Source organism: Phocoena sinus, chromosome 1, assembly GCF_008692025.1.
Source record: "Phocoena sinus isolate mPhoSin1 chromosome 1, mPhoSin1.pri, whole genome shotgun sequence".
Taxonomy (NCBI): domain Eukaryota; kingdom Metazoa; phylum Chordata; class Mammalia; order Artiodactyla; family Phocoenidae; genus Phocoena; species Phocoena sinus.
In genome coordinates, this window is record NC_045763.1 from 35,962,981 (window position 1) to 35,981,649 (window position 18,669).

Here is an 18,669-nt window from a genome sequence, read left to right on the forward strand (position 1 = left end):
CTGTGGAGCGCTGTGCGACTGCGCAGAGGCCTACTTTAGAGGAGGCGGAGCTTCGTCCTTCGCCGGCTGGGAAAGCAGTGGGATCGGCTAGTGGCGACAGCAGAAGTCGGGCCTTCGCCCTGCCGGGGCAGTGGGCTTTAAGTAAGAACCAGAGGGTTTTTGAATCCTTTAGGTTTGTTGCTTCTGTAGCCGTGACCGTGAGCTCTGGTGGGGGAGGGGCGGAGGGCGGTCTTCAACGGTCAGTGATAGGCATGGTTCTCGGTCAATGGGAGCAGGCGCTTCTGAAATGGGTCCTGAGATTGGCCCTTTCCAATCTCTTGTAGCCAATGGACGTCGGGAAGGGTGGGCGGGTCTACTGGGCCTTATTTTCTTCTTCCTGCGGCCCGGACTCACTCGCCTAGGCGGCGGGGCCGGGAGGGGCCGGACGTCTACGCGGTGAGCTTCGGGGACCTTGGGAGCGGGGGGCTACCTTGGGAGCGATACCCGCGGGAGCATCTGCGAGGGGAGGGGGCGGGAGTTTGAGGTGGTTGTTAGCAACAGCTCCCTTTATTGAGTTGATAAGTACCCGGCCTAGTGCTTAGCGTTTCGCTTGCATCATCTGAGTTAATCACAGCAACCCTGCAGGGCAAGGAGGTTGGGATCCCCATTTTACAGGAGGAGAAACTGAGACTCGGGCAGCTTGCACAGCCAAGGTCACACAGCTAATAAATGGCAGAGACTGGATCTGTATTCAGAGTTGTTTTAACTCCGGGGCAGTGCTCTCTTAAACCAGTAGGCTTTGTTGCTGGGTTGGGGGAGGAAGGTGTCAGGGAATGGGAACTTTCCCCAGGAAATAGATTGAGGGAAGGGAATCCTAGGGTAGAAGAAAAGGAATGAGCAATTGAGGTAAGAGCAAAGAAATCGGTTACTCAACAGTTACTGAGTGCCTACTCTGTGCCGTGCATTGTTCTAGGTTCTAGGCTTACAAAGACGAATAAGGCCAGAGGCAGACGAAGCCCCATTAGGGGTTTGGGAGGCCCTACGATGGGCCCTAACACTGTGTTCACATGATTATGTGTCTTTATAAAATTTGCAAGAGTAAGATATTTTGTATTCTTTTTTTAAGGAGAGGGTCTTCAAGATTGCATAAAACTTTAGGTTCCTCTACACTTGGATCTGCCCTTGTAAAGGGCTTAGACTAAGTGGAGATTATGCTGTAGGCAGCACAGAGTAATGGCAGGAGCACTAGGAGAACATTACAGGACTGCGGGTAAATTTCCTGGTATGTAAAACAGGGCTTATAGTATATCTGCCATGCAAAGTTTGACGAGGTGCAGGAAAGCACCAGGCCAGGAACGCACTTTATTTTTGGTGAAATGGAGCCCGGAGAGATGCAGGTACTGGAACTTGTCTTCTCTCCTACCTGAGACAGTTCTACTCCATGCTGTCTTCCCAACCTTTTACTAGATTGTTGGTATGTTGGACACAGTTTCCTCCCTTCTGATCGCTCCAGCTCTCAACGGGACTCTTGGAGCTGAACTGCCATGGCTTTGGGACCCAGATTTGGGGGAATTGAGTAAAGAAAAGGACATACGGTTTTTGCTTCTAAACTGGCTTCTTTTAGCTGGTGTGCTTGGTTCTTATTCAGTCAAAATAGTCTATTGTGTTACCAGGCAATGGGGATGCACCCACTTAACTGAAGGCCTCATCTAAAAACAAAGTAGTATTTATTTCACCTCCAGTCAGTTATGAAGTTTGCCCTTTATTGCCAGTTTATTGCCTGTTTAAATTTTGTCCTTTGAGTTCTGGGTGCAGTGCAATTGAACTAGTCTCTAGCTTGACTTCGTATAGCAGTGCCGAAACTGCATTTTGGTTTAGATATGAGAATAATTTCACTTTAGGGTTTTAAAAATCATAGCTCAGGCTACTAATATCAGGGTACTCTTTAACCCTTAAACTTTGTAATCTGGTAGCCAACTAACTTTTCTTAGGAATCTAGAATCCTGTTTTAAACCTTTGCCCTAGAAGGGAGCCCGTAGTTTGATTTTTATTTAAAAAAAATCTGGTTGTAGTTTATTGAATTTAATACTTAGAAACAGTTAGCAAGGTGTGAATAAGGGAGCAGCTGAAAAGAGAAGGGGAAAATATGGGCGGGGCAGCTGCTTTGTTTAGATGGGACCAACAACCAAATAATTAGTTTCCCTTTTTTAGCTGAAACAATGTCTCCACGTAAGTCAGGTTTAAATACAGGCAATTTTATACATTAGAATCCTTTAGACAGAACCTTTTCTGTCCCAGTGTGTCTTACTCATTTAAATGACCTGCCTAGAGGCAGATTCCAGGTGTGAGGTCTTACAGCTGCTTCAGAATTTCTTTCAGCACTGACATTTCCAGCGTTCAATCTTAATTACATTTTATATAATTTTTTTTTTTTTTTTTTTTTTTTTTTTTTGTGGTACGTGGGCCTCTCACTGCTGTGGCCTCACCCGCTGCGGAGCACAGGCTCCAGACGCACAGGCCCAGTGGCCATGGCTCACGGGCCCAGCCGCTCTGCGGCATGTGGGATCCTCCCGCACCGGGGCACGAACCTGTGTCCCCTGCATCGGCAGGTGGACTCTCAACCACTGCGCCACCAGGGAAGCCCCATTTTATATAATTTTTTTTTTAACATTTTAAAAAATATTTATTTTTGGTTGCGTTGGGTCTTTGTTGCTGCGCATGGGCTTTCTCTAGTGGCGGTGATCGGGGGCTACTCTTCATTGCAGTGTGCAGGCTTGTCATTGCAGTGGCTTCTTTTGTTGCGGAGCATGGGCTCTAGGTGCGTGGGCTTCCGTAGCTGTGGCTTGCGGACTCTGGAGCGCAGGCTCAGTAGTTGTGGCGCACAGGCTTAGTTGCTCTGCGGCATGTGGGATCTTCCCAGACCAGGGCTCAAACCCGTGTCCCGTGCATCGGCAGGCGGATTCTTAACCACTGCGCCTCCAGGGAAGCCCACATTTTATATAATTTTATGTTCTTAATGTATTTCTTCAGATTTCTGCCTGACCAAAGTGACCTCAAAAAGGAGGGAAAATGGCTTCTGAATCTGAAACCTTGAATCCCAGTGCTCGGATAATGACCTTTTACCCGACTATGGAGGAGTTCCGGAACTTCAGTCGTTATATTGCCTACATTGAATCCCAAGGAGCTCATCGGGCTGGGCTGGCTAAGGTGGGGGACGGGGCCTTTGGGACTCAGGGTGGCAGTAAGATTTTTCCTAAATGAAGGCTGGAAGAACCTAGTTTTACTGAAAGGCAGGCTTGGTGGTAGTTGAATATTTGCTGTCCTATTTACAAGTTAATTCCTTTCGTTAACATCTGAAGCATCTCTTTTTAGGTTGGAGAAGAGCTGCTTAGAATGTTTAAAAGGGAGGAAGAGAGCAGTGTCCCAGGGCCAGCTGCTGTGGTGCTTCCATCTCTTGGTGGAGAGGGGTGTTTTCATCAATCCAACTTCTCTCGTTCTCGGTTTCGGTCTCATCCAGCACTCTGATAGTAATTTGGCTTCCCATGTGAACTTTCTGTTAGATTGAGAGAGAATCAACTCTTCAACCTCTTGTCTTGGTGCCCAGATAAGCTTCTGAGGCTGAGAATTCCGTACCTTAGATCACTGCAACTAGGCAGCTAGTTGGTAGCAGAACTGGATCAGGGCTAGCATGACGGTGTGACTTGCCGTGTTTGGGTGAGCATGGTTAAATCCATGTGACTTTAGTAGAATCGGCTGTTGGCCTGCACACTTCTTGGACTCTGACCAGCTTGTCAGGTTTCTGATCTCTTTTGTTTCTTGTGTTCCCTACAGGTTGTTCCTCCAAAGGAGTGGAAGCCACGAGCGTCCTATGATGATATTGATGACCTGGTCATTCCTGCCCCCATCCAGCAGCTAGTGACTGGGCAGTCTGGCCTCTTTACTCAGTACAACATACAGAAGAAAGCCATGACTGTTCGAGAGTTCCGCAAGATTGCCAATAGCGATAAGTGAGTGAAAACACATTCCTTCCCACCTGTCCTAGCATCTGGGACCTAATATCTCACGTGCAAAGCAGTCTCTAGGACTGCTGCCATCCCACTGAAGAATAGTTTCCTCACCTCTAGTATCTGTCTCTCTGTCCGCTCTTTACATGGAAGCGTTCCTCATCTCGGTACACAGTCACAGGCTAAACTTGTACATATTTTTACATAAAGTAATCCCATTGTTTTTCCTTCAAAAGTAGGATCATTTTCTGACTCTAATAATTTGCAAGGTTGCAAAGGGGAAACTTGGAGTTGGTTCAAGAGGAGCGTTGGCCGGATGTATTGATACTACCCACTTATCAAAAAGTGGCCTTCGTAGTTTAAGTTAATCTCTTCCGTCTGGGTCCTCCTGTCTTTAATCATGGCAAACTCCTCACTACCCCTACAGATGCTATCTCATTTCCTTTGTGACATTAACCAAATGTGAGTGAACTACCAGGCTGGTTGCTGTTTTCTGTCACTCCATCATCATCTGTACATTCTTGTCTCTGTTGGAAACATCTTTGTTTAGGCCTGCTGTCTTCAGTTGTTTTTCTCTGCTGTTTTTAATATTTTGCTCTCATTACCTCAGATTTACAGAGAATAACTTGTGTGTTCCCCTCGTTGGGCTCTGACTAGTCCTTAATCCTCTTGCTTGGATCTTCTCCCTTCCCTTGTTACTTCTTCATTTTGTGGCTCCACAAGGGATTCCTCCCTCCCCCTTGCCTCTTCTCCTGAGCCTTTTTGGTCCACACATATCTTGGTTTCAGCCAGACTTTTTTTTTTTTTTTTTTTTTTTTTGCGGTATGCGGACCTCTCACTGTTGCGGCCTGTCCCGTTGCAGAGCACAGCCTCCGGACGCGCAGGCCCAGCGGCCATGGCTCACGGGCCCAGCCGCTCCGCAGCATGTGGGATCTTCCCGGACCGGGGCACGAACGCGTGTCCCCTGCATCAGCAGGCGGACTCTCAACCACTGCACCACCAGGGAAGCCCCCAGCCAGACGTTTTTGCGACTCTGCCGTGGAGGCTCGCAGTAGAGCCTCAGCTTGCCAGGCTTCACACTTGGAGTGCTTTATCATCTCACATCAGGTCGCGCTCTTTCCCTGTCTGTGCTCTGCCTTCTTTTCCTTTGACATAGCACAGTTCGAAGTGTGGGCTTCCAATTTTATTGGCAGCCTAACTCTTAAAGCATCTCTGTTGCTGGCCAACCTGCTGTCTAATGAGAGAATCTGTGTAAAAGCCTGTTGAAGAAGTGTGCCATGCTCCGCAGATGAGAGGCTGTGCTGTCTTCATGTCTGCTTCCTAGCTCTGCGCCGTGCCAAGCACACTTGCTTTGTTTCACGTCGGGTTGGCCTCACTCAGGCCCCTGTGCTGTTCTTCCTGTCTCATCAACATATGGTAGCCCTTACCTTCTTTCAGGACACCTCTTTTTAAATCAGCCAGTCCTGTGTCTTTTCCCTTCATCCGAAATACAATCAATTCTTACCTTTGATTTCTGTCTGTGTGGTCAGCCAGCTTTAAGAAAACCCAGTGGGTAGAAACCTAAACTTTTAAATCAGATCAGTTGGAAGTAGAGTTATTTGTATTTAAAGGGTTTAGAACTTGAGAGTTCTAAACTTCATGATTCATTAGTTTAACATCAAAATGTAAGGCAGTATTTAAAGTAAGATTTTTTTTACCCCACTCATCTCATTATCTCCACACAGTTTCATTTTGGTCTTCCACTCCTTATCATGTTTTTTGGCCATTTGAGTTATACTGTGCATTTTCAAATACCTATTAGGTTCACACGTTACTCTTTTTAAATTGTGTAGTAATTTTTAAGTGGTTTGAATTTTTAAAAGATTGTTTTGGGAGTAAGTTTTCAGTATGTGATTATTGAGCTAAAGAGTACAGATATTGGGCTTCCCTGGTGGCGCAGTGGTTGAGAGTCCGCCTGCCGATGCAGGGGACACGGGTTCGTGCCCTGGTCTGGGAAGATCCCACATGCTGCGGAGCGGCTGGGCCCGTGAGCCATGGCTGCTGAGCCTGCGCGTCTGGAGCCTGTGTTCCGCAACGGGAGAGGCCACAACAGTGAGAGGCCCGCATGTCGCAAAAAAAAAAAAAAAAAAAAAAAAAGAGTACAGTTATTTTTAATGGTATTATGTGGGGAGATATATATATAGATAGATAGATAGATAGTGGTGTGTGTGTATTTGAGTGTGTGAGCATATGTATACACATGTATTTTGCTAAATGAAACATTTGATGTGCAGAAACCTATTTTTATGTTTTTAGGACTATTTTCTATTTTTATTAAAATATTTGGTTTTCAGGTGTGATTATTTGTTGAATGTTAGCCACACTGCATAGGATGCTGGGAATGTAGCAGTGACAACTGAAGTTAGCCCTCTTGGAGACGCTTCCTTAGAGTGGAGGGAAGTAAATTCTGTTCCAGGGCCTCAGCTCTCCATGTGCTGGGTTTTGGTTGTCTGTGGATACATAGGGATTTGCAGTCTTGGTTCTCACAGGTTTGGAAGCCTATTTTCTCCCTGTGTGGCCAGGCCACTCCTGACGGGTGCAGTGTGTAGTTATAGTATAGTCTCTTGAAAGAGTGGAGGATATCATTCTTGAGGAAGATGGGCTTACATCTTTGTGTATGATACCTTTTTTGGGCCCAGAATGTTGAGGGAGTTACTGGGTACTGTATTGGAACCTTGAAGGCCAAGGTTATGTCTTGTTCATTTGAAATGTCTTGCTATCCCTGGAACAAGGATTGTGTCTCATGCCGTTCATAATGCCTCATGTATTTAGTCCCTTATAAGTGGCTAACACTTTTTTTTTTTTAACTTTTTAAAGGTACTGTACCCCACGCTATAGTGAATTTGAAGAGCTTGAACGGAAATACTGGAAAAATCTCACATTCAATCCCCCAATCTATGGTGCAGATGTGAATGGCACTCTCTATGAAAAGGTGAGACTTCCTGGGATCTCTATGCAGCATTTTGTAATTTAATACCATTTTCATCTGCCTAGCATGTAGTGGGCACCAAAAAGCTGTTTTGCTGAACGGGTATCTGGACAAAGGAATGGCCCACCACCAGGTGATGGGCTGTGCTCACTTAATTGTGGGTAGTTTTGCATGTGACTGAATTTTATTTCTCCCACTCTACATGTGAATTGGATGATATGGTGTTTTTAGCAAGGGCTGTTAGAAGAGTCCGTGGGTGGTAGCTCTGATGAGTTCTAGAAAGGGTGGGATCACAGTAAATGAAATGTTGGGGGAAGGCAATGTAGTTTCTGAAGAAAAAAGATCACTGACCAATATAATGGAAGGGGTATATATTTAAGAAGAGGAACATATTTAGATTTTCAGAATCCTCAAACAAGATTCTGTAGCAAAAGCTGTTTTAACAAATTGCATTGGCTTAGGATTTAGTGCTTTTTGGCATAAAGAACAGCCTTAGATATGGTACAAGGAAGAAATATTTGGGACTGTTTTTTGGATGATTAAAAAATCTGTAGGGTGTTTTAGGGATTATCACTCCGATTAATTTATTGTTTTTGTAAATTATTTGAGGGAAGATGTTTAAAAAGTGGATTCCAATTTTGTTGATGACAGCTTTTTTGGGTGGTGGGACGTGAAGCTTGTAGGCATAAATCCAGAACGTACTTATAGGAAGTGGGGTCCCTGATGACCTTTACAACTCAGGATAACATTGTAGCCTTTTTTTTTTTTTTTTTTTTTTTTTTTTTTGCGGTACGTGGGCCTCTCACTGCTGTGGCCTCTCCCGTTGCGGAGCGCAGGCTCCGCGGCATGTGGGATCTTCCCGGACCAGGGCACGAACCCGTGTCCCCTGCATCGGCAGGCAGACTCTCAACCACTGCGCCACCAGGGAAGCCCCCACATTGTAGACTTTTTACTGAAGACACTGCCCAGTGGAAATAAGGGCTAGATAAGTCACAAATGAGTACAATTGATTCCCATGCTTTGTATTTTTTATGGTTTGACAGTACTTTCCTCTTTCGATTTAAGTTTCTTTCTTTTTCTTTTTTATAAAATTAATTTATTTTTGGCTGAGTTGGGTCTTCGTTGCTGCACGCGGGCTCTCTGTAGTTGCGGTGAGCGGGTGCTACTCTTCGTTGCGGTGCATGGGCTTCTTTTTGCGGTGGCTCCTCTTGTTGCGGAGCATGGTCTCTAGGTGTGCGGGCTTCAGTAGTTGTGGCATGTGGGCTCAATAGTTGTGGCTGCGAGCTCTAATGTGCAGGCTCAGTAGTTGTGGTGTGCGGGCTTCAGTAGCTGTGGCATGTGGGCTCAATAGTTGTGGCTGCGAGCTCTAGAGTGCAGGCTCAGTAGTTGTGGTGCACGGACTTAGTTGCTCTGCGGCATGTGGGATCTTCCTGGACCACGGCCCGAACCCTTGTGCCCTGCATTGGCAGGCGGATTCTTAACCACTGCACCACCAGGGAAGTCCTGACCTAAGTGTCTTTAGCTTCCGTGCAAACTCTTCCTCTTGGGTTTAGAACAGGTGGCTGTCCCTCCTTTTTCATCTTTCATGTACTAGTGTTCAGTGTTGTTCACCAACTGGTGTTTGCCCTTCAGAGGTATAATGGCGTCAGTTCCAGTGGCAGCCCTGAACAGCAAGTGAGGGGTGCTGTGGTCTTCAGGGCCATGTAGTTTCAACATTATTCCTAATCTTTGTTAGGAGTGACAGCTCACCTGTGACCTGCTCTGTGATTGGTGGGTTCAGAGCCTCAGTTTATATTCAGTGTAACTTCCTCTGCAGCATGTTGATGAGTGGAATATTGGTCGCCTGAAAACAATCCTGGACTTGGTGGAAAAGGAGAGCGGGATCACCATTGAGGGCGTGAACACCCCATACCTGTACTTCGGCATGTGGAAGACATCCTTTGCCTGGCACACTGAAGACATGGACCTGTACAGCATCAATTACCTGCACTTCGGAGAACCCAAATCCTGGTAAAGTCGGCCTGCGCTTGGCACTGGGGCTTCTCAGCTTTCACGTACCCAGGGAACACTTTGGAATCGGGCAAAAGGCAGATTATGGTTCGGCAGGCTTAGGGTGGGACTGGTGTGTTACATTTTGTTCCGACTTTCAAGCAGTAAGGTGCTGTTTGAGCTCTGGTGCTCTCCCTGCCCTTGGGAGTAGCAAGCGTTAGCAGGCCAGGCACTTAGTACCACAGTATGAAAACAGAAAGGTGCCTGAGTGACCGAGAGCCATGGGGGCTCTCCCACTGTCTGGTTCCTTTTTCTGAACAGGCCTGAGGCATTCCTTAGAGGCAGATTTCCAAGACTGGAGTCACTTCTTCAGATGATAGAAAGCTTTCTTTTCCTCATGGAAAAAATATTTGGTGAGCAGCAGTGTGTGCTTTACTCACGAGGGAATGCAGGACCACTCAGCGTCCGCTCCCCGTTCTCCACTGAGGCCGCCGTCTGGCTGGGGAGAAATCAGAGAAAGCTCTCTCGTTTCTTCCTGTGCTCACCCGTCTATCTCAGCATGTTAGCGAAGATGCTGCCTTCGGCAAAGCAAAAGACAGATGAGGTGCCCACCCTCACACCGCTAGGGGACTGGTCAGCAGAGAGAAAGTGGGAGAAAAGCTCTGATGGGGAACAGTGGTTGTGATAGGTTCACACAGGAAGGTGTGTGAGCATGGGGACTAGAGAAGGCTCCCCTGGAAGAGGTGACAGCTGAGCCGAGAGCTCGCAGATGAGGACGTGGCTGGGTGTGGTGGTGGTGGGTTCGGAAGGGGGACTGAGGGAAGGGTGCCTGGGTGGTTGTAACAACACGTGCAAGGACACTTGAGAGCGAGCACGGTGTCTTGAGTAACTAGAGGAAGGAAGTCCCTTGTGGTTTATGTGCTGTGTGTGAGGACGGAGGAGTGAGGAGGCCGGAGGGGACACCGTGGCCAGGCCATGGGGAGTCGTGCAGACTGTATCTGTCTCCATTCCTTTCCAGTACCTTCAGCCACATCCTTTCCCAGGGCTTTTCTTTTCTTCTGGCAGATGCTTTGCAGTTTCCAGTCTTGGAAGGGGGAAAACCCTTTTGAGCCTGTGATTACCCCCTAACTACTGTCCCAGTTCCTTCCGTAGGTGGCTAGACTTCTAGACTCTAGCTTTTGTGTCTTCACCATGTTCACTCTGAAGTTCCCTGAAGTTGGACTTTTTGTTCTCGGGTCAAGAGATTTTCTAGTTGCTATATACACTCTTTAGGTCATCTGAAGTGGTTCCTTTAGAGACTTCTGTGCAATGTTTCCTGATGGATCACAGAGTCCTTTAGGTGACAAACATTTTCCTCAGTTCCTCATCTGTTTTGTTGCATAACAAAGCTATTTGGGATGGAAAGGTTTTGTTGTGGAATCATCTTTAGAATGCATTGTAAGGGTAAATCAGACTTACCGTGAGTTCCCGAATATAAAGCTTAACAGTTGTGCAAAAGTTTTAAATAGTCCTCCATGTGTTTTTTATTTATTCTGTTCGTTTTTTAATGAAGGGCAGTTCCTATGGTGTCTAGATACGCACGGGGGTGGAGGAGTGAATGCTTACTGGATAATCAGTACACGGTTGTGGAGACAAAGGGAAATGGGCTCAGCACATAGGGGCCAGGTCTCTGGTACCTGATCCATTGTCCCCTCGTTTCCCATCTTCCTCCCTCTATCTCATCCCAGTCAGGCCTTTCAGGCTCTGCCAGGAGCACTTTAATGCCATCCTCCTCCTCTTTTTTTTTTTTTTTAACTTTTATTGCATGAACAACATTATAAAGGAGAGCAACATTGAGTGTGTACCCTAAATCCTGGTTCATGATAAATATTCAATAAATGTCTTGTTAAATGAATGAATATAAAAGATAAAATCGCTCACACTTCTGCGTGTGCTCTGCCCTCCTCTGCCCAAACAGTCTGCTACTTTATTTCTCCAGATCCCTATCTAGTTCTCGTGGTTGTGAAGTTGAAAAGTCTGATATTTCAAGCTGTTCTGAAAGGGGGGACGAGCCCCTCTGCTCAGCGGCTGATGCTTCTTTGTGCTTGCAGGTACTCCGTCCCGCCTGAGCACGGAAAGCGGCTGGAGCGCCTGGCCAAAGGTACGGGGTCCACTCCGCTTGCTGGGTCAGAGCTGCCTGTGAGCTGCGCTCATTGCTCTAAGGTGTCCACTTGCTGTGGTCCTTTCTCAGGCCCACATGTGGGGAGTGAGCCAGACTGCCAGACTGGTGACATATCAGAGCGACTAAAATCAGAGCCTTTTCCCACTTTGTCTTGGGAAGGGACTTACTAAGTCTTAGACTGTGTTTGCCTCAATTTTATCATGCATGGGTTTATTTGACTAGGGATAGTGTATTGGTCATATTGGGTCTGGTTCTTTTGCCAAAAACCCAAATCATCAAGTCAAAGTTGAATTTTATGCTTTGGTTCTTTTAAGTGGACTCTAATAGATTTGTACCTCTACAGAGCCTATTTCACAAGAGCTTGGGTCGTGTGTGCTGTAGTTGTGCTACTAACAAAAGATTGAGGATCCCAGTGAATGGAGAAAGGCTCTAAATTGTTTCAAAGGTCTTTGTGAGAACAGAGGCACCTGGGGCAATCCCCCAAACAGGATTTGATTACCCATGTAACAGCCTACACAGGAGGCAGCCCAGAGGTTCATTGTGGAACCTTAGGATTGACCTGAAGCTAGAGGAATATGTGGAGATCACATTGGTGATTCATCCTCCTTATGTAGATGAGATGCACGGTGTGAGGTGACTCCAGGGTTACAGAGCCAGCGTGGGGCTGTGTATTAACTGTGCCCGTTTTCAATTAAACAGGCTTTTTCCCGGGCAGTGCTCAGAGCTGTGAGGCTTTTCTCCGCCATAAGATGACCTTGATTTCGCCTTTAATGCTGAAGAAATACGGAATTCCCTTTGACAAGGTGAGCGGATTTTGCACATAGCAGCCCTTGGCTTACGCGGAAACCACCCTTTCTGGCGTGTGTTTCACAGAGGAGCTTTATTCTACTTGATTCTCTGTACCAGGTGTGGGCCAGGGCTAATCTGTGTCATCGTTTGATCTCGAAGCATTAAAGGTGGGCTACCCCTTCCTGGTGCCAGAGGAGGGTCAGGCCCCCTTGAACAGTGTCATCTGGATGAGTCATTAATTATAGTCATGGTGTCTGATGTGTAGAGGCTTTGCATGTCACAGAAGACACCGGGTCCCCAGTGGTTTTGTGACCCATCCCTGGACACTGAGCTCAGTTGTAGCAGAGCTGGAGCGCAACTTCCCAGGTCTCTAGATGCCTGCCGTTTGCTGCAGCTGCTTCCCGTCTGCTTTTGTTCAGGTGACTCAGGAAGCTGGAGAATTTATGATCACTTTCCCTTACGGGTACCATGCCGGCTTTAACCATGGCTTCAACTGTGCTGAGTCCACTAATTTTGCTACCCGGCGGTGGATCGAGTATGGCAAACAAGCTGTGCTGGTAAGTCCGCTGGGTTTCCTTCACAGTAACCGTGTCTAAAAATGACTGGTTGAGCCAGCCAACCTTCTTAGATACACTGGCTGGTGATTAGAACATTTCTTAGAGCTGCTGGAATTCAGAAGCAGAGTGGCGGGGAATGTGCAAAAGTGCCAGCATCTTGTGTTCACAAAGAATTTTAAAAGATCTGTTCCGATTTGAGTTGTATAAAATGAGGTTTCCGTGCTTGAGTCCATTGAGCATTAAAACTACACCTACACACTGTGCTATTTCTTTCTTTAGCCACTCTGGGATTTCTCTGTTGAGGAGAAATCTTAAGGGCTTCGTTTTACATTAGGGAAGCAGCAGGGCTGGACGTTTGGCTGGGAGTAGACTCGCTCCTGTGGTTCTGGCTTGGATAGACAGCAGAGGGAAGGTGGACATTGACCATCCAGGGTCTAACACTGAGCCTCATCTCTAACCGTTCTCCATGTGCCCTAGTTAGCACCCAGGTTGACTCGCCCCAGTGCCATGTGTCCTCCACCCTTTTTTCCCTGCTTCCTTTCATGTGTGAAGGCTCTGCAAGGACGTTATGCCCTCAGCCTGTAAACCCAAACATTTCAGCCTTAAACGGTCTTGTGTTTTTTCCCATTCGGAGGGAGGAGATGGGAGGAGGGGCTCGGGGGAGGAGCAGGGCAAGTGTCTCACCTGGAGCTCCTCTGGCACCTTGCCACAGTGCTCCTGCAGAAAGGACATGGTGAAGATCTCCATGGACGTGTTTGTGAGGAAGTTCCAGCCAGAAAGGTACAAACTCTGGAAAGCTGGGAAGGACAGCACCGTCATCGACCACACTCTGCCCACGCCAGAAGCGGCCGAGTTTCTCAAGGAGAGTGAACTGGCCCCGAGAGCCCGGAAGGAGGAGGAGTGCCCGGAGGAGGATGACGTGGAGGGGGTCGAGGATGGAGAGGAGGGTGACCTGAAGAAGAGGTAACCCTACAGCCCTTGGGCCCAGCTGCCTGAGGGAGGCGTGTCTGGCAGCTTCCGTAGCCTGCCGAGAGGCTGCTTCTGAGTGGGGTGTTTGAGCACAGCTGAGGGAATGTTTTTCTTGGTACAGGCCCCAGAATCCTCAGTGAGGTGTTCAGGCCCTTCCTCATGGCTGCCACCCAAGGGTGGTAGCACTGCTACATGGGCCATAGTCTGCTGGAGCAAGGCTCACATGCGTGCGAGGGCATGGCTCCCTCTGAGCCAGAGAAGCCAGTTTTCTCACTGCCATTTGAGGGCTTTTTACAAAATCAATTTATTTATTTATTAATTTATTATTATTTTTTTATTTTTGACTGCGTTGGGTCTTTGTTGCTGTGCAGGCTTTCTCTAGTTGTGGCGAGCGGGGGCTACTCTTCGTTGCGGTGTGCAGGCTTATCATTGCTGTGGCTTCTCTTGTTGTGGAGCGTGGGCTCTAGGTGTGCGGGCTTCAGTAGTTGTGGCACGCGGCCTCAGTAGTGGCTTGCAGGCTCTAGAGCGCAGGCTCAGTAGTTGTGGCGCACGGGCTTACTTGCTCCGCGGCATGTGGGATCTTCCCGGACCAGGGCTCAAACCCGTGTCCCCTGCATTGGTAGACGGATTCTTAACCACTGTGCCACCAGGGAAGTCCCCATTTGAGGGCTTTTTGAAAAGGAGAGAGTAGTGAAGGAAATGAGACTCACAAGGGCAGGGGCCAGGGTCCTTGGTGTCTGAGCCAGAGGATCTGTCCTCAGGAGAGTTTCTCTTGGGCTATGTGGGGAAGAAAGGAGGAACATTTATCTGGGACCTGCTGTACACCAGGCGCTCTGCCAGGTGCTCAGCACACCTCTTCTTAAGCCTCATGTCAAACCTGTGAAGGGGGTGGTGACATCCCTGTTTGCATTTGATGGAACAGGCTCAGGGAGGTGAGGTCCCCGGTCTCAGGTGGCACCAAAGTGTGAAGCAGGCTCTGGCCGTTGAGTTGGGGTTGCGTGGGGAGGTGTTTGTGTAAGCGAATGTACACTGGGGCTCTTAAAAAGTTTGCCCTCCTCCTTGCAGCCTGGCCAAGCACCGTATCGGGACAAAGAGGCACCGAGTTTGTCTTGAAATCCCACAGGAGGTGAGTCAGAGCGAGCTCTTCCCCAGGGAGGAGCTGGGCTCTGGACAGTACGATATGGCGGAGTGCCAGGCTGCCCTTGCTCCTGTGAGGCCCACCCACAGCTCCGTGCGCCAAGTTGAGGACGGTCTCACCTTCCCAGGTGAGTTGGTTATGGTATTTTTCCCCACAGCCCTAATCATTCTTTTCTGTGTTGGACGCCACACCAGTGCGGGGTCGCAGATGTGACAAAGGGGAGGCGGGTCTGTGAGCAGATGGTGTGATTGGAGTGTGGGAAGCGCTTTGGTTGGGGTCACCCAGGGCGGCTGAGGAACGTGGGGGAAAGGCCCCCGCCCACCCTCTGCCTGGTGAAGTGCCCTTGAATTAACTCTTGCAGAGTAAGCAGCGATTTTCCAGGCAGACAGACTTGGGGGGACATAGAAGGGGCTTCCCGGATAGGAGGAGCAGGGCCCAGGCCCAGAGACGTGCACAAGCATGAGCTGCTTGGGGAGCTGGCAGTGATGTCCTGTGATTTGAACAAGGGGTGGGAAGGGTGGTAGACGGGTGTGTCACAGGAGCGACCTGAGAAATGGGATGAGACGATGTGGGGACTGCCTGCCGCCTGAGAGTTTGCTCATTGGGAGGCTTGAGAGGCCGTTTGTATTTTAGGAGAGGACAGACAGTGTGGTCCAGTACAGTGTTTGAAAGCGTTCACTAGGACAGTTGTTGAGGATAGATGTGTTAGGAAGGGGCTTGTATCAGTCTCGGGTCAGGTTTGGAGGATCTCTGTGTCGACAGGGCCTTGGAGTGTCTGCTGAGAGCCAGTCAGCACTATGGACTTGGACCCTGGGGCCCTGCTGCCTTCTGTTGAGCCGTCTTTCTAGCCCGGCTTCTCTGGGTCTCTGCTGAGCTGCAGGAGACTTCTGAGGAAGTGACAGCTGCCACTTAACTGAGTGTCTGCTGTGTGCAAGGCTGTGCTCCCACCTTACACGCAGCAATCTTATTTAAGAACCCTGGAGAGAGGTGGTAGCGTCCTCAAGTTACAGAGGATGAAACTGGAGGCCCAGAGAGGCTAAGCAGCTCGCCCCAGATCACACAGGGACCCTGTCGGTGGTGGAGTCAGAGTTCAGAGCCAGGCCTCAATTGCTGCCCACGTTCCTTGGTCTTGTCACTCTGCCTTTCTTTTTTTTTTTTTTTTTTTTTTTTTGCGGTACGCGGGCCTCTCACTGCTGCGGCCTCTCCCGTTGCGGAGCACAGGCTCCGGACGCGCAGGCTCAGCGGCCATGGCTCACGGGCCCAGCCGCTCCGCGGCATGTGGGATCTTCCCGGACTGGGGCACGAACCTGTGTCCCCTGCATCAGCAGGCGGACTCAACCACTGCGCCACCAGGGAAGCCCTACTCTGCCTTTCTTGAAGTTCAGAAGCACAAGAGAAAGTGGGCTCTGTTCAATGTGTCTGTGTGTTTCAGATTATTCCGACTCCACTGAAGTCAAATTTGAAGAGCTTAAAAATGTCAAGCTGGAAGAGGAGGATGAGGAGGAGGAGGAGGACCAGGAAGCGGCCGCCTTGGACCTTTCTGTGAATCCGGTTTCTTTTGGGGGTCGCCTCGTCTTCTCAGGCTCCAAAAAGAAGTCATCTTCCAGCCTGGGCTCTGGTTCTTCACGGGATTCTATTTCTTCCGATTCAGAAACCAGTGAGCCTCTGTCCTGCCGAGCCCAAGGGCAAACGGGAGTCCTCACTGTGCACAGCTACACCAAGGGGGACGACAGGGTCACCGCAGGAGAGTCATGCACGAGGAAGAAAGGGGGCGCCACCAGGAGCATCAACGAGCGGGAGCTGGCTGAGGTGTGGGTGCTGGGTGGGGTGGGGGACAGGGGGCCTCCTGTGTTGGGGAGGGAGGTGGTTCTGGGGCTGGGCTGCTGCAGAGTCCCAGATGGCAGGAGAGACCCTCAGGATGGACCGCCAGTCTGCAATTGTGTCAAGCAAAAGCCAGGTGGCAGTGGGTCACTTCAGCTTGTTCTTTGCTCGGAGTTCCTTTCTCTTATCTCTGTGGGACAGTTGTTCCAAAGAATTGCCTTGCAGCCTCAGTGGCTACCCTTGGTGGATCTTCAGCTGAGTTGGGTGCATCCTCTGCCCCTCCTGGCCTTCGGGGCCAGGGTTAGAGTGGCAGTGGTTGCAGGGTTTGAGGTTTGGGGTGAGGTGGCCTTTCTTAGCCTGGACTCCCCTGGGAGTTCTCCCTCTATACTCCCCTCTTCATTCTTCCCCTCCCAGTATAACACTGCTAACGCAGCATCGTTTTGGAGGCCAGGATGAACTCCAGAGCTGTAACCGTGGACATGTCTGTTCAGGCTTCCTCTCAGGCCACGCTGTTGCCAAAAGCTCTGTCTTTTGTTTGTTCTGTGTAGAAAGGCGTTTGGCGGGTCTGAGTGGGATACAGCAGGGCCACGTTGGGTGCAGCCGACTCAGACCTGCCCTGAGTGACCTGCTCTCTCCCCAGCCTCGCAGCCTATGGGTAAGTTGCAGCCCAGGCTGGGGTCATTGGCAGGCAGTAGAAGTCAGCACAGACTTCCCCGTTCCCTTCCCTTCACCTTTGAAAAATTTATCCTCTAAAAGTTTTTATTACGAAACATTTTAAAAGTATATGCAAATAGACTACTGTCATGAGCTCCACGTGTACCCTTGTTATTTCTTCATATTAACAATTGGCTTGTTGGCTTTATCTTTTCTTTGGCTGAAATACTGACACTTAAAATCCCTCTAGGTTTTCCAGCAGTTCCTTTCTGTGGTTGGTTTTTCCCCTTGTCTTGAACACCCGATGTAGTTTTTCTTTCTGCCTTCTCTGAATCTCGGGCTCAGTTTCTGTAGACCCCCTTTCTCCACGTGAAGGTCCCCCCTCCCTCTCACACGGCGTGGGGGTATCCACCATACACCACCGTGCAGCCTTCTCGTTGCCTCTGATCGCGGCTCCCTCCGCCGTCCTGTGGCTGCTTCCACAGGAGAGGGCTCTTCTGCTTGGAAACCAGAACCCCTTAGGTTCCCTGTGGCCGCATCCCAGCCATCCTTCCCAAAGCTCTGTGCCCTCTTGTGCATCCTGCTGTCTCTGCAGGCCACGCTGTCCTTCTCTTGCCCTGTCCTGACTTGCTTTCCTCCAGCTGCATTCACAACCACAGAAGCCGCTAACAATAGCAAGGACTTACTAGACACTTGAATGCGTTGTTCAGATCACATGTTACTGCTGAAGCAATCTTACCACAGTCAAGTTTTTTGTGGCTTTTTTTTTTTGGTGGTGGGGGCAATACATGAATAATAGCTATCTTTTTTCCTCCCCGATTAGGAACCAGTTAAGTTATGGATACAGGAGGCGGGCACATGGCACTCAGAATGCCACTTTGTTTTTGTTTTTTTTTTTAATTTTTTTATTTATTTTTGGCTGTGTTGGGTCTTCGTTTCTATGCGAGGGCTTTCTCTAGTTGCGGCAAGCGGGGGCCACTCTTCATCGCGGTGCGCGGGCCTGTCGCTGTCGCGGCCTCTCTTGTTGCGGAGCACAGGCTCCAGACGCGCAGGCTCAGTAGCTGTGGCGCACGGACTTAGTTGCTCCGCGACATGTGGGACCTTCCCAGACCAGGGCTCGAACCTGTGTCACCTGCATTGGCAGGCAGATTCTCAACCACTGCGCCACCAGGGAAGCCCAGAATGCCACTTTGTTACCAGTTAAAATGGTTGAAGAGAGTGGCTTCTAACCTGTGGCTGAATGGCCCTGCCACTCATTTTACCCTCAATTACAGATGACCCACCTAGTCACAGGTGGCCCTGGACGACTCAGGCCCCTCTCACAGTGGCAGAGAGTTTCCCACTCACCTTCTGTGTGTTGTGCACACAGGAATGCACTCCCTCTGCAAAAGGCAGATGCCAGAAAATGAAAGCCAGGCGTCCTCCCGCGGAAATAGGCTGGGAGAGGAGGCTTCTCTCTGACACGCCTCTCTCGTGCAACCCCTGCTCCAGAACCGTAAGCGTAGCATGTCTTCCTGGTTCTTGTTTGTTTGTGTGTGGACCTCTCAGCTGCAGCCTGATGGTAATAACTTCTCGGCTGCGTCACCTGCCATCTCTCCCACCTCTCCCCTTGACGTGCTGGCATCCTCTTCGCTTTACTC

At 49.3% G+C, this 18,669-nt stretch overlaps 1 protein-coding gene across 1 annotated transcript in view; it reads left to right on the forward strand.

The window, feature by feature from the left end:
- Positions 1–355: 355 nt before the first annotated feature.
- Positions 356–18,669, forward strand: part of KDM4A (lysine demethylase 4A) — a 42,208-nt gene continuing 23,894 nt past the window's right edge. Inside the window, exons 1-12 of the mRNA XM_032636790.1 lie at positions 356–435; positions 3,010–3,186; positions 3,811–3,986; positions 6,840–6,954; positions 8,768–8,961; positions 11,031–11,080; positions 11,801–11,904; positions 12,310–12,447; positions 13,160–13,410; positions 14,482–14,681; positions 15,987–16,376; positions 17,016–17,030. Coding sequence (XP_032492681.1) covers positions 3,049–3,186; positions 3,811–3,986; positions 6,840–6,954; positions 8,768–8,961; positions 11,031–11,080; positions 11,801–11,904; positions 12,310–12,447; positions 13,160–13,410; positions 14,482–14,681; positions 15,987–16,376; positions 17,016–17,030 — 1,771 coding nt within the window. The 5' untranslated portion in view covers positions 356–435; positions 3,010–3,048. The remainder of the gene's footprint in view (positions 436–3,009; positions 3,187–3,810; positions 3,987–6,839; positions 6,955–8,767; positions 8,962–11,030; positions 11,081–11,800; positions 11,905–12,309; positions 12,448–13,159; positions 13,411–14,481; positions 14,682–15,986; positions 16,377–17,015; positions 17,031–18,669) is intronic.